Consider the following 14702-nt stretch of genomic DNA (forward strand, 5'->3'; position numbering starts at 1 on the left):
ACAAAGTAAAGTTATGACATAAAGGAGAAATGTATAAGATTCTGCACTATTTCTACTAATCAATCAAATGTTGAAAATTAGATTTGATAAATATTATGATGGAAATACTTGTGGCTGTTTTGAACTTAAATACAAAAATTAGGCATGTGATCATTTTATTTTTGAAAATACACTCCAGAAGTAATCTGACATTTTAGTTTAAGCACTTGATGTGGAATAACAACATTTTCAGTATTCTGAATTGCTTATTTTGGAAATATTGGCTAAGTGCTTGTTCAAATTTTTGTTTGTTATTCAGTAATATGATATTAAACTAAATTTTAGGTTTTATCAAGTTTTGATAGGTAAGTCTGAGAGGGTGCTTTTTTAAAATGCTTAATATTGATGACACAGTTAATTTAAGTCAGCAAATCGGTGAATTTAGAGAATAGGAATACATTTAAAAACGCATAAATAAATAATGTAAATAATCAACAATTCCAGTTTATGAAATTCCACATAATACAATACATTGCACACTGCCACATATTAAGTATCTGTATTGTTTAAAAAAATCACCATATTTACATAAGTAACAGTATAATTATTTGACCCATCTTTGTCATCCTCAGGCTTGTTTTAAGGAGTTTTAATGTCCTAAAGTATTCCTTGACACTTTCATTCACTGTTCAAGGCAGAGCCTGTGAATACTTTGGATGGATTGCGATTCAGCAGTCCTTGGACAGAATTCATTGTGCGTAAATTGAGAGGACCTCTCAAACAAAGTGTGAAGGGAGAATTCCTTTAGGGCATTGTCACAGTTTTTACTGTATTTTAATGCCTCCCTGGGATGCAATTTGAAGTTAAGGTGGTAAGAGGGGTGGCTTGAATGTGCAGGTCCCTGTGCAGTGCCGTGGAGTTAGCATTTTGCAGGAGAAATGGTGAAGAGCGTCGTGAGCTTCTAGGAAAAAGGTTGATTTAGTTCCATAAATTACAGCACAAGAGGAGGCTATTGGTAAACTTATACAATCTTTTACTGAAACATACCAAATATATGACACACAATAATGTATGATACATCATAGCCCTGTTTCATATTTCATGTCTAATGCATGAAGATAGGAAAATTATCACACTCTTCTAATCGCCACTACTTTTACTAACAGTCAAAAATAAATGATAATGGTTTAATGTATTTTAGGTACACTCTTTGAGATACTGATATCCTTAATTGAAAAATGTAGCACAGACAAGGCAGTAATTCTGTTGTAGAACTATATGAAATGTACTTTTTTTTTCTACTTTTTTGGGGCGATAATGCATGAATACTAAATGCATGAAATTATTTTCTAAAATTACCTTTAAGCTTCTGCTGAATTGCATAACGAGCCTTTCTCTCCTGATCCAACTCGTTGCATAATGTGTCTAAATAAATAAAAAGAAAAATGAATAAATCATTTGGGGAGGGGTTACAAACATGAAATGTTTTCTGTTCTTTATGACCTATTATTTCCTTTAAAATCAGCCTAACTGAAAATATGCAAGTGTCACTTTTTGTAGCCTTTACCTTTCACTAGTGCAAAATATGCATTTATGCATTACCTCTTACAATGTGCAGCTGCTGGACCATCTCCTCTCGATAAGACAGTTCCCTCTTCATTTGATCCTGAAAATGATCTGTTAGAGTTTACACACAGTAAGTTATAAACAGAAGGAGTTAAATCATGGATAAATGCATTGTTGAATAAATCTCTTTTATTACCTTTCAAGCTTTGAAATTCCCGTTCCAGTTTTTTTCTTAGCTCCACTTGCTCCACGAGCTGCTTTTGAAGCTCCTCTGTAGAAACCAAAAGAAATCATACCATTTATTATATCACTGTGACTTGTAATCACCAAGCCTATCATAAGAGCTTTTGAGTAAGCTACTGTCTTTTTAAAGAATATTATCCCTAGTAAATCGGAATTCTCATTTTTATTAAGAAACATAGTGTATATTTTCACTCTCTGTTTGGTTTTCTTGTCTAATTGCGCTATTTAGGTTACTAAGGAAGGATAAACACGCGGTCCCCGTGTTCTCAAGCATGACATTGCAAAATAATTAGGACAGTTGCCTGAGGGGTGTGTGGAAAACGAGCCTGACAATGTAGATCGTCTGCAGTTCAAGGACAATTCTCAGTTGAACAGAACTGTGTAGACGAGATCTCCCGTATTTGCATAATGCATGTAGGAAAAGGGGGAACATATATGCAAACGACGATGTGCCTTAAAAATAGGCTATATAAGCAATGCTTTGTTGAACCTGTTTTTAAATAATTAAGAAGAAGAAGAAATTGGCATTTGCTCTATAGCCTTCTTGTGATTTGTTATTGTAGAATATGTTATTTTCTTTACAAAAACAGCAAATACGTTTTCTAACAATGGTGCAATCATAAAGTCTTAGTTAGCTCTTTTATACCTTTCGCCATATTCTCGATGTCTTTCTCAAAAAGATGACATCTGTTAACAGTACTTCTCAATGAAGCCTCTTCTGCCAGAAAGAGAGAAGATATATATTACTAAATAATACAGCGCGTCAAGATTTTTTACAGATAAGCCACTCACTTGTGTTCTCTTTGCTAACGTTAATTTGGTCCGAACAGGATTTCAGTGATTCACATTCGTCCTCTGTGCTGTTGTTTGAAATGTGTGAATCTATAAAGTGAAATGTTCTATTTAGTAGGCGTCTAATTGAAAGTGCATAATTAAATGTTAAGATAAAATAAAATAGACGAAATTAAATGATCAAAGTCATATAGACATGCTCGTATAACATTGATTTATATCTTTAGAATCATGATTTAATCGGGTTACCGTTTGATTGCGGTGCGCTGCGTGGAAGTTTAGAGACCGAACAAGGCAGTGTGCTCTGCAGAGATGCTCCCTCCTTTTCATGTGGGTACACCTGCAAAAATTAACCAACCAAGCCCAATTATGCATCATTTTCTTCTTTATACCCAACCATGAGACAGACAAGAGACTGTCAATAATGGTAGGCTTTTTCTAACCATATGCGAATATTTCAAACAGCAAGGCAAATTATCCATATTACAAAGTAAATTCGATCAGATGGACTGACAAAGAAAATAATGTGCACCAAAACGGGGGCAGTAACCACAGGGGAGTCTTTTCACCAATGCATTTATAGCCCGCGGGCTAAATCAGACCTGACCATTCGTTCTAAACATTTAATTTAGTACAATTACGCTCTGCTGTGTTCTTTTATTTAGAGCATTGTACATTAATAAACATGGACTTTAAACGAGCTATATCCTTAACAACATAAATTGCCAATTGTTTAGAAATAGAAAATGTGGAATATAGAATCCCTTTGCTCGTAATTAAACATAATTACTCGCTATTAGAGCTGAAAGACTGCTGTATCAGACAAGTGCTTTTCTGAGCAATAAGTGCCCTTGTTCAGTGTGCCATTGTGTTGCTATTTTATACACCATGCTGTATTTTATTTAAAACTTTAACATATTAAAGTTATACCGATTCAAATGGTTTCAGCGACATCGATGTGTGTGTGTGTGTGTGTCATACTCACGTTATAAACAGTGGCATCATTTTCCTTTGCCACCTGCTTGTTCTGCTTCTGATCAGAGGAGCCTGTGTCACTGAAATTGGGCACCTGGTCATCGTCGTGAGTGTTCAGAGAGATTCCCCCCACGGGACTTTGCCGATCATCCACGGAGAGTTGTATCGACTCCTCATCCTCTGGCACTCTGTGAGACTCCACGTCCACATCTGGATCTTCCCCACTGTCCACACATGGAGAGGCAGATCTGTAGCTAGAGCTCTCACTCACACTGTCTGGTGACAAATGGCCAGAATGGGCTCCGCTGTATGCACCCCTGTTTCCATAAAGCTTGGCTATGCTCTCTGCGTCTTTAACGACTGGCCTGAAAGCCGACATATAGCTCATCTTTCTGGGGGTGGCTGGTTGACCCTCAGATGACCGTGCCTCGTCTCCAGATTTGTCCTCGTCGTTCCTGATGGACTGTGAGCTGGAGCAGCGCTCGCTATCGAATAGACTGTCTCGAGGTGTGTTTCTTCCCCGCTCGCTCTCTGAAATCTCTGTTTCGGCCTGCCGGCCACTCATAAGCTCCGTGTGTGGTTTTGGTTGTGCTGGTTGATAGGATGCGAGTGGCAGGCTTCCTGTGGTGGGCCAGAACATAGGGAATGAAGGATAGAGACTGTCCTTCGCCCCGGGCCAAAACACACTTGATACGCTGGTTTTATTCTGCTCACCAACTCCATCATCTTTCTTTTGACACAGTCCAAACGCCGGGAAAGTATACGGATGGGGAAAGATGGGAGGTGGGATCTTCTGGAGCAGGCCAAAACTCTTACTAGGCACAGGAATGACCGGGTAGTTCCGCACACTGTTGGTTAAATTGAGGTTCCCACGGTCGTCATCGCAGCGCAAAGTTTTGTGTGGAACATCAGGGGAACTGGTCTGCGTGATGTTGTCGGAGGCCTGCGGTTTAAGTGGAGATGACATGTCCGATCCACTCCCTGGCATTGCCCGTTTTCGGCTGCCGCCGTTAAACATGGCCTTAACGTCCTCCCACGCGTGACAAAGATCGTCAGACAAGCTTTTATCGGTCAGTTTTAGATGGCGTCTCCATGAATTAAAATTGGCCGCGTCCGGCTGCGTGTATTTGGACTCGGGTGTGCGGTGAGAATGAAATATGAATTTGTTGGGTGAAAAATACATATTGCAATAGGTGCACTTGATGCATTTCGCCCTGGAGCTGTTGTACCTCGCCGGGATGAAGCTTCCCCTGCTCCCCCAGGCGCACTCGTGTGAAACATCGAATGCAAAATTCTCGGGTAATTTGGGAGGATTGTGAGCCCCGAGGAAAGATTTGCAGAGGCGCTCGGCCTCGCGTTTGGTGATCATGCCACAGCGGCGCGAGGAGATGGGCATGGCCCCCGCGCGCCTCAGGATCTCCAGCTGTACCGGTGTGCACTGCACGCACGTAATTCCAAGAGCAACGCGTCTATTGTGGATTTCGTTGTAGCTGTAGTTCTTCAACAAAGTGTTGGAGATTTGCGCCAGGCACAGTCTCTCCTGACCGTCTATGACCAAAGAGACGATGGGCACTCCGTACAGCGCAGTCTCACTCACTTGATTTGGCTTCAGCGAGCTGGTGCTAGAATAAGGCTGCAGTTCTTGCTTTGAGTTCGGCGAAGAGCAAGCATCTCGTCCCGTAGACAGCTGACTGGGTATCGACTCCATTCCTTGAAGTCTGTGCAGGACGAGTCAGAAATTCACAATTATCCTCGAATTCAGTTGTGTTATTGCAATGCAACCATTAATAAGATCTAGGCCAGTAAGAGTTTTCTGTGCTGCAATTATCACGAATACGACATTCGTTTTTCTTTTTATTCTATGTAGGCTTTGTTCTAAAATAATAATAATTATTATTATTGTTATTATTATTATTATTATTATTCAAGGCTAAATGCTAATAATTAGAATTATATAACATTTTTCTCTGATGCAATAATTTGCTATAATTAGTTAAAAGTCTCCTTCCCATTTTGTGCTAATTTCCTATAACATTTTATTAGTTTGTTTCAGCCTATAAAATTACTTTTGCAAGATCAGAAATGTTATTGTGGCTAATAAACTATTTTAAGCATTATAGACCACCCTGTTAATATTTGTAATTAGTACACTGATGCTTGGCAGGCCTTTACAGTGTTTTACGATGAATATGAAGAATTTATACTTTGCAGAGAATTCTTCAGGTTGACAATGCTGACTGCTCAAACTCTTTGACCTGAGAGCCTGCACCATTGCTAAATGTTTCCAAATCGGCTCAGAAGCCGGAGCGATTACTTAAAGGCCTCTTATGGCGCTAATACGCAAAAGGGCAGAAGGGAAGAATCTTTTATCTACGCCAATGAGCTTAGCAACAAGGAAAAGAAGCAGTAATCCGCTTTCTGTGTAATTACACAGCATGTGTTTTCGACTACGATCTGTTAATAAAAGTCTTATTTACAATGAAGCTATTGCAAGAGGAGCTTATTATAGCTATTTCAATCGTACACATAACTTGATATCTTTTCCTCAGATACCTCCGTACTGTTTACATTTTTATGATGTTCAAATATATATATACACACATTTTATTCCTGTCGTAATCAAGGATATATCGAAACATTATTTGTAGGCTAGTCTTTCTCCTAAGTTCCAAACATTTTGAGAATAATCGATTAAGTGCGTAAATTCAATAAAATAATGTAAATATGACAAGCAACCTACCTTTTTATCAGGAAAGTGATCTCAGATGAGTAAATGGATTCGCGTCAAATGAATAGCCCAGAAGAAAATGGTAAAACGTCCGTTAAACGTCTACAGTGCGGGAAGAGAACTACTGCACGAGGCTTGATGTACTTTTTTCTTCCCCTCTCAAAACAGCTTTAGACTTTCCATCCCACTCAGCTCTCGTGCGTGGTGATGGGAGCGCGAGCGGAGTGACCACATGGCAGTCTCGGAGCTCGTACCTCGTCTTAATAGGTTGTGCGCAATCTACTTCAAGAGTAAGGCCACCAAAATGAATAGCAAGGCACACCCACTGAGATCAAATCCGATTCTGGCATTAACCGTTTGCTTCCACAACTCCAAAACAAAGATCACTGTCAGTTGCAATCGAGCCAGTTTTAAATGAGATCTATCTATCTATAATTTACTATTAGAATAGACAATTACATTATGCTGATTGCAAAGCAGGGCGTTAAATGCAATTTAAACGTTTTTGCGCATATAGGCGATTGCGCATGAACTACAAGGGGATAGCAGAGGGAAGAGGAACAATGAACAAGGGTAAATTATCATGCTACATTATTTTCTTACAATTAAATGATGCACACCCGAACGTTTTGCACAGACTAATAAGTTTCCCAATGCATTTTAGTTATGTTAATATTAGCACGACACGTCGGAAATTAGACAATATATCATTCTGAATTCGCATTGAACATTTGCTCGAGGCAAAACATCCGCAGGACATGCAGTCTTTGCTGCTTCGTGGCCATTGCTGTTCACACTGTCAAATGTCTACCGGTGAATGATACATATTTGTTAAACACATCAGCCAGTGAGAGCGGCTCGTGTGTACAAACAGTGATGTATCAGAGCAATGCACTGAGGGAAGAGGTGTAACCTTATATGACCGTATTAACTATTTAAAATCTGATCAATGCCCTTCAGTTAACCCCACTAAGTCTTGACGTAAAGATATCAATATCGAGCTGGACAAAGTTGTGCTGTCCAATTTGAAATACGACAGTGGAAAATTCTCTCTCTCTCTCTCTCTCTCTCTCTCTCTCTCTCTCTCTCTCTCTCTCTCTCTCTCTCTCTCTCTCTCTCTCTCTCTCTCTCTCTCTCTCTCAGAAATGTTTTGGTGTATCACCAAGCTTGAAAAAATGGACATTAGTAAATTTTGTCTTTGGTGGTATTTTTATGTGCCTTCGCTTTGCACAGAGAAATATGTTAGATTTGGACAACCTGTGAAATTTGTTTCCAGGAAAAGCCTAGTAATTATTTCAGTCATTATTTGTCGTCTTTCATTGACGTGTCCAAAACAGACCTTTGATTAAACGGTAATTAATTATATAAAATGGTAACAATTATCGGAATTAATAATGTCCAAAAATGCCTTATGGGATGGTTCATCTTAGCAGAGCCATTACATCAGAACAATGACTGCCTTCAAGCTAAAGTGTATTTTGCATTAATAGAACATGTATCTGTAGGCTATTCGTTGCATTACATTATTTGACACTGGTAAACGGAGGCGTTTAAAAAAAAAAAACTGAACTAAATCATTTATATCCAAAGCTGTGCAACACTTTCAGAGAATGTATTTCTTTCGATATGTTATTACAGAGTTGTAAATCAAATGGGAATGTTTAAAAATCTGTCAAGCGGCTCTCTGTGCCCTGTGACCGAGGGGCCACCGGCTTAACCGAATTCAAAATTAATGGGAAGGGAAACTTTAACCAGATCTGCCTGGCCGTGTCCCCTTTCACAACCAAGAATCTTCGTTCTGGCCCGACAATAATTATAATTTTATTCTGTAATTATTCCTCTCTTGTAAATTATTTAGAGTTCAGACTCAATGCGGCATTGTTAGCGTTTAAGGCGGGGAGACAGGGGCTCACATGTCCTACAAGATGGTCGTTAAAGACAGGATCCTCCCACGAGCAGGTACAGCCACACAACACCCATCTTTAAACAAACCATCCTGCCATCATTTAGTCAAACTCTTTAAAACGGTTAAAAACTGTTAATTCCGTCCCGAGAAGAATATGAAGACTATTTAATATTGTTTGGCATCTCCTTATAATAATAACCTCAGTAACAAATCAAAACATGAATTTAATATTAACAGGCATCACAATTAATTACCAACCAGATGACTTTGAGCTGAATTTTATGTACTTAGTAATATCTCTGGCATGCTATTAAATAATCAATGGTTGTTTTTACATAACGTTTGAATCAATACGGTAAATATTGTGTTTCAGGACGACATATGCCATTATTGGCTCATTAATATACAAGCTATTATATTACATGTGCACAAGTAACTAATCAAGGAAACGTTATATAGGCAGGTAGGATATCAAAGGAGAAGTAGGGAACATATTTCTTAATTAATTAGTGCCCTGTTTATGAACTTTTTTCTTTCTTTTTTCCCCCCTCATAACATTAGGATTAAAAGCAATGTACTTAAATGTTCTTATTCATCATAATTGACAGTTATTTGCACTTGATCAGTTATACGAATATGTTTCCCCGTCTGTTATTTATTTATTTATTTATTATTCTCAGTTCCGGTAATTTAAGATAAAGAAAAAAAAAGAAAAAGAAAAACGAAATGCAGTCTATTCACTGAAATGTGAGATATATAATTTTGTATATATTTATTTTTAATTTTAAACATGTTTTTGAGGCTGTAGCCTAAATTACAAACCTTTAATACTTTAGCCATTAGTAATGTTTGCGGATCACTCAAAATAAAATGTGCACGGCAAGCCATAAAAAAAACCTATTCGGACAAGCTGCTATTTCTAATGCAATTTTTCATTATATTGTGCATGGACTTATTTTTTTATTTATTTATTTATTTTTTCTCTGGCTATATGGTTAGATACTTCCCAACATTACAAGATCAGAAAAATGAAAAAAATAATGAAATGTAGAAATGCAGCTGAAGACAACGAAAGAAACAGACCTGGGACATCTGGTGTGCATTTAGTTTTTAGACTTGAGTTGTTTGAGTTGAATGACAAGTTTAGATACTTCTGAAGTCTTTTTCTTGTGTTCTGTAAAATGCGGTAACGTGGTGGATCAACTTAAATACATTTATGTAATAGACCCAGCCTAGCTGTAATTGTTCCGTCATACCTTAAACCAAATTTTTTTTTTTAAGCTTAGCCTATTCACAGAATGCTCTGTAACGTGCTTCAATTAGAACAACGGTGGAAACATTTCAATTTAAAACTGGTGGGTTTAAAACATAGCGACATAGAGATCCTGTCCTGGGGGTCATTGAGAAGATTGGCACATAAATCAAAGGCAGGCTAATTCAGCCAGAGAGGTTTAATAAACGCATCAGCTGAAAACCAGTGTTCTGCAGTCACCGTTATATCCGCGCCGTATAAAAGCGCGACCCCTATACATTTCACTTTAGCGCGAGATCAATCAGCTTCTCATATTGATCTCTGTCGCCTTGACACCCCTGAGTTGCCAGCCGCAACCTTTTTGTTTCGATTACTGTTTTTATTAGGAAAAGATTGCTACAATAGGTTCTCCGTGGCCTGAAAATTAAGTGGTGACACTTTAATTACTAGACATTGATAAAGGAATGTTGGTAATGGCTGTGAACAGGTCTTTTAGTGCTCGTCCGGCCCCCGCGCTAATCAAACTGGACTGCAGGAGAAGGGTCGCATTAGAACAGCAAAATGAGTCCCAACTCAAGAAGGAATACAAAGCGCCTTCAGCAGTTGGGGCCCATGTCCGCCCATGGCCCATGTTTTAATGCCACCTTTGTCCTGGAGTCCAGTTTGATTGGACCTTGGTTTTAACTGGGCAGCTGTCTAAATGGACCAGCTTGATTGGACTGCAGATATATATAAAGGACTTTGTATGCGTATGTCCAAACATGGTATGTTGCTTTGATTTTAGGAAATAAAATAAATTTGATAACTAATGGAAATTGACTTTGTACTGTTATCCAGAACTGACCACCTCAGTTTAAATCAACAGCAGCTCTGACATATTCTGTCTGGAAATGCCTTGTTTTTCTATTGATTACTGTAATGTTACATCAGATGCATGATTTTACTGTAAAAATTTTAGTTGGACTGTAAGTGAACATTAACAATGATCTGGTTCAATGTGCACTTATGCAGAGAGGAAAGAGACTCCGGCCTCTGTATCAGATTCCTGTCCGTCACATATTCATCCTATATGGACCCCAACACTAAGAAAACACTGGACCAAAACTGCATCTCATGACCGCTAATGAATTATATGTAATCAAATCGGCCTACCATCCTTTGAAAACATGAGTGTAAACTAATGCGAATCGTCTATGGGATAAGCCTAATTTAAAGAAATTATGTTTAAAGGAATTCAATGTCTAAAATGGTAGTAAAAAAATATATTACATAATTATGTAATTTACATAACTTGTAGTACAGATAGCCAAATGTTAACAGATTTCAGCAAAGATGTAAGAGAAATAGTCAAACACTGCATGGTGTAAATACAAAACACACCTGTGACAAGAAAGTGTGCACAAAAGAAAAGTCCATACTGTCTAGTAGAGATTTGCATTTTTGACGTTGAAGGACACTGGACAGACTAACTTGTCCAGCATTTTAAGAATATATATCCCACTCCGATTTTCAAGCAGGCCAGAATATTACGATATTTACCCATTGTTTTTTAAATTGTTTTCTTTAAAGTTTTTGTTTTAAAATTGATTGGGAATTAAACAGCCATCTTCTGAGTGTGTAGTGTTATATAAAGAGGTTGCTGTAATATTTTTATTATCCTTCAAAAGAGGGAAGCAATTTATGCAAACAAGGAATTCTGAAAAGTTTTATTTAGCAATCCTCACCTCAACTGCATCGGGAAATCACGTTGTTTTTGTTTCTCACAGATCTGCTGTATACCTTGGCCAACCTACTCTGGTTTTGGACAATTGTCAGATTACAATTTTTGAGAAATACATTTGTGACAGTTGTACATATTAAAAAAAACAATTGCAAAATAACACTGTAACAAATAATATAACTTATGATACAAAACAACAGCAACATAATGTATTTGGCTTTGGTACTGTATGTGACAATTACATTTTCTGAAATATACAAGTATAAATCTCAATCAGCACTATACACATCATCATATAAAATGACCTAATTCCATTGTTTTGATAGCAGTCTTCTCCACTGGTATAATATTTCTGAGATCTTTTTTCAATAGACAGGCACTGAAGAACCCCATTAATATCTTGATAAAAATATAAAGCACTTGAATAAAATCATCATCCATTGAGGAACACTCATACCAATGGTTCTCAAAGTAGTAAACATTATCAGAAGAGAAGGCAAATGTGATGACAAAGTGTGGCTAATGTAAGGACCATATTTGCCAACAGCTGTCAAAGTGGGTCTATGTAGGCTGATGCTCTCTCCTGCAGTGCATGAAAGAAAGAGTATCACAGGAAGTGTGCTGACTGGCTCCGGTCAACCCAGAACAGCTGGTCAGTTAATTTAGACTGACCTGTTACACTGCATACAGTTATGTGACTGTTGTGTCATTGTCTTATCATTTTTGTCTTTGTAGAATGCATCTTACTTGCACTAATTTTGTGTTATTGTTATCCATATGGGGGAATGAGCCACATGAAACTGCAGCATGGAAGAATTTATTTTGTCTAAGCACTATACTAATGTGATCTACCAAGAAAATTCAGTTGTACGTCTGTACGTCACAAAGCTGTGGTAAGGACAGAGTCAACTGAAATACTTTCCAAATCATTTAGGAAACGACTCGTATGATTTGCTTTACCTATCTGAAATAAACATCAAGTCAAGCTTATAAGTGGGGTTATGCTGTAAATGGTCAGGGCATGAACGAAACCCATTGGGTTCCCATGTAGTATTTCAGGCTGCTGCTACTAGAATACCTAAAAGCCCTTTGCATCATACTCCTGCACAAGCTGCCATCCACTGCCTTTCACCATAATAAGGCATCATCACATTTTTCTAGCTTCAATGGGGTATTGCTACAACTGTCAGGCCATTTGTGAAACTCAACAAAAAAAAGTGTCTTTTTAAAACAACAGCCACATGACTTGCGCTCGCACTGGAGCAGGGAGCAAAGCTTGACACACCCCCATACGTTTTCAAACTGAAATGTTTTACTGAACTTGAGATGATTTATGATGCAGCCATGATGTTTTGGTAAAAACAGACTGTTGCTTTAAGAACATAAAGAGAAAGATTCCATTATTTTCACTCAAATTCAAATTCGAGTTGAGCAAGGAACAGCCCCCTGTCAGGATCTTCTGTTAAAACATTTACTTTGGAATCTACACAAGTGAAAATAAAATCCAGATGATTTGGGCTTATGCAAACCAATATTTACCCACCACGGTTAAAAATCCTCATTTGCAGGCCTAAGGCAAAATGCTAGCATAATCTGCACAAGACTCATTGCGGTTCTCTCACCGTGCACCATTACAACTCAAGGTCTCTGGGGTGATTAGAAGAGTAAAGTGAGAGGATATTTGGACATCAACTCCATAATTCTGTCCTTTTCCAATGTTCTTCACATGAGCCTCTGTGCTTGCTGGGCTTTGCGGTCCTCTAGGCTGCGGCACACCCACATAGACACGACCTCTGTGTTGCCATCATTATATTGCACGATGAAGGGGTGGTCCTGAAGGAAGAATAGAAGAAATACCCAGAATGAGAGCAATGAAGACTAATTAATCTTTAATCATTTAAAAGGCTATAACCAACCACAAAAGGCTTAATTACACTAGGTAAACAAGCTTATTCAGACCTAGGGAATATTGCACATAAGTAAACAAATGTTTTTTTATCAAGATCCTGAAATGAATGTGACATTCATTTGACACAGATTGAAGACTTCTGATGGGCTGCCATCTTCTCAACTCTTCTCACCACTACAGCAATGCCAGTCTTGCTCTTCCTCTTCCTCATCCTCTTTCGTTCTTTCCTTCTCTCAATGAGGACAAAGCAATACCATCAATCGTTCTGTCCTCTTAATGGTGAGCTCTGCCTGTGCCACAGTGAGGTTAATCACTCTCACTTCTGGAGTGTTAGAGAGGGTAGTCCAGAGGGATAGCAGTACCAGGCACCCATCTCATCAATCACACAGCCCGGGCAGGAGAGCACTCAGTGCCAGCTCCACCACCAGACATAGTGGTGTAATATGCAGCTCTGCAGATGAACCCACCTCTGCATACTGACCCTGGCTGCTTGGGTAAGGGTCTGACCCCGGGAATGGCCTGTTTTCTAACCTGACAAAGGTAGCAGGGGCTTTACAGGAGAATGTGGATGGCGCATGTAAGAATAATAAACATACCCTGAACATCACATCCTAAACACATTAGGGGAATTCTTCAACTTCGGCACTTTCATGTCCCAGGGATTATTTTTTATCAAACATTTTTTTTAAAACTAAAAGATTTCACAATATTTTAGTAATATGAAGGCATCATTAAAACTGATTTAGAAAGACCTTCATCATTCATGTGTGGTACTTTCTAAATACCTTTGTACTGTATAGATTTGATAATTTTAGCCTTGTCCCAGACTTTCAATATTAAACTATGAAAATCTATTATACACATACAAATGATTACACATTTAATAGTATGATATTCTAAACAAAGCGTGAAATAAACAAACCTTTTAAAATATTTACTGTGTGAAAATGATTTCCATAAATCTTTCCAAAATTAAAACTTGTGGCCTCATTTCCACCACACTGAACAATTTTCCCTTTTTAAAAGTTTGTTTACTTATTAAGTCGACAAAAGTGTCAGTGAAGAGCAAGCTTGACATAAAATATGAGATAAGTGATGAAGAAAAAAAAGTCAAGATAAATAACACTATATTTTCATTGGGCATCATTTCCAAATAAGCTGTAATTTTGCCAAATTATGCAAAAGTGTGAAAACACAATTTAATTTTGTGTATTTAGGGCATTTAAATTAGCCTTAGCAAGACAAAGTAATATATTATATATATATATATATATATAATATAATTTCCATTACCATCATTTCCACCATGGAATTCTATTAAACACCATACAGAGTTTGAGATGCGATGGAAATGACACTGGTGGGAATTTTCATGACTTTAAGAAAAAAATGACAAAAAAGATGCATGTTGGACATTATCAGTAGAAAAATGTAAAAAATAAAATACAAAAAATTGTAGTGTGAAAAATCTTATAACGAGACTACATTTTCAGAGTGCTAAAAGTGCCCAAAGTTAAAGAAACACCTATTAATAATAAATGTCCTGAATGGACACATTTATTAGGACAAGATGATGGGATACATGAACCAATAAAACAAATGTACAGGTCTAAATTAGGCAAACAACTTGGT

The 14702-nt window shown here is 37.8% G+C and overlaps 2 protein-coding genes across 6 annotated transcripts in view; both read right to left on the reverse strand.

The window, feature by feature from the left end:
* Nucleotides 1-467: 467 nt before the first annotated feature.
* LOC127448929 (SKI family transcriptional corepressor 1 homolog-B-like) lies at nt 468-6502 on the reverse strand. 4 transcript variants are annotated; one of them, XM_051712175.1, is made up of 9 exons: nt 6296-6502; nt 3566-5273; nt 2830-2920; nt 2581-2670; nt 2435-2506; nt 1742-1816; nt 1582-1645; nt 1339-1404; nt 468-937 (listed from the first exon to the last, which is right to left on the reverse strand). In XM_051712175.1, exons 2-8 carry the CDS (start codon nt 5261-5263, stop codon nt 1341-1343), a joined length of 2154 nt encoding a protein of 717 aa, XP_051568135.1. In that variant the 5' UTR covers nt 5264-5273; nt 6296-6502; the 3' UTR covers nt 468-937; nt 1339-1340. The 4 variants fall into 4 exon arrangements, with proteins under 4 accessions (XP_051568135.1, XP_051568064.1, XP_051567977.1 ...); XM_051712104.1 differs by having other exon boundaries at nt 468-940; XM_051712017.1 differs by having other exon boundaries at nt 1582-1656.
* A 4630-nt stretch (nt 6503-11132) lies between these two features.
* Nucleotides 11133-14702, reverse strand: part of LOC127449215 (dual specificity mitogen-activated protein kinase kinase 5-like) — a 52898-nt gene continuing 49328 nt past the window's right edge. For both annotated transcript variants that reach the window (XM_051712608.1, XM_051712539.1), the window contains one exon: nt 11133-12994. In XM_051712608.1, the coding sequence (XP_051568568.1) occupies nt 12884-12994 (111 nt within the window). In that variant the 3' untranslated portion in view covers nt 11133-12883. The remainder of the gene's footprint in view (nt 12995-14702) is intronic.

The sequence above is a fragment of the Myxocyprinus asiaticus genome, chromosome 1, assembly GCF_019703515.2.
Source record: "Myxocyprinus asiaticus isolate MX2 ecotype Aquarium Trade chromosome 1, UBuf_Myxa_2, whole genome shotgun sequence".
In the NCBI taxonomy this organism is placed as follows: domain Eukaryota; kingdom Metazoa; phylum Chordata; class Actinopteri; order Cypriniformes; family Catostomidae; genus Myxocyprinus; species Myxocyprinus asiaticus.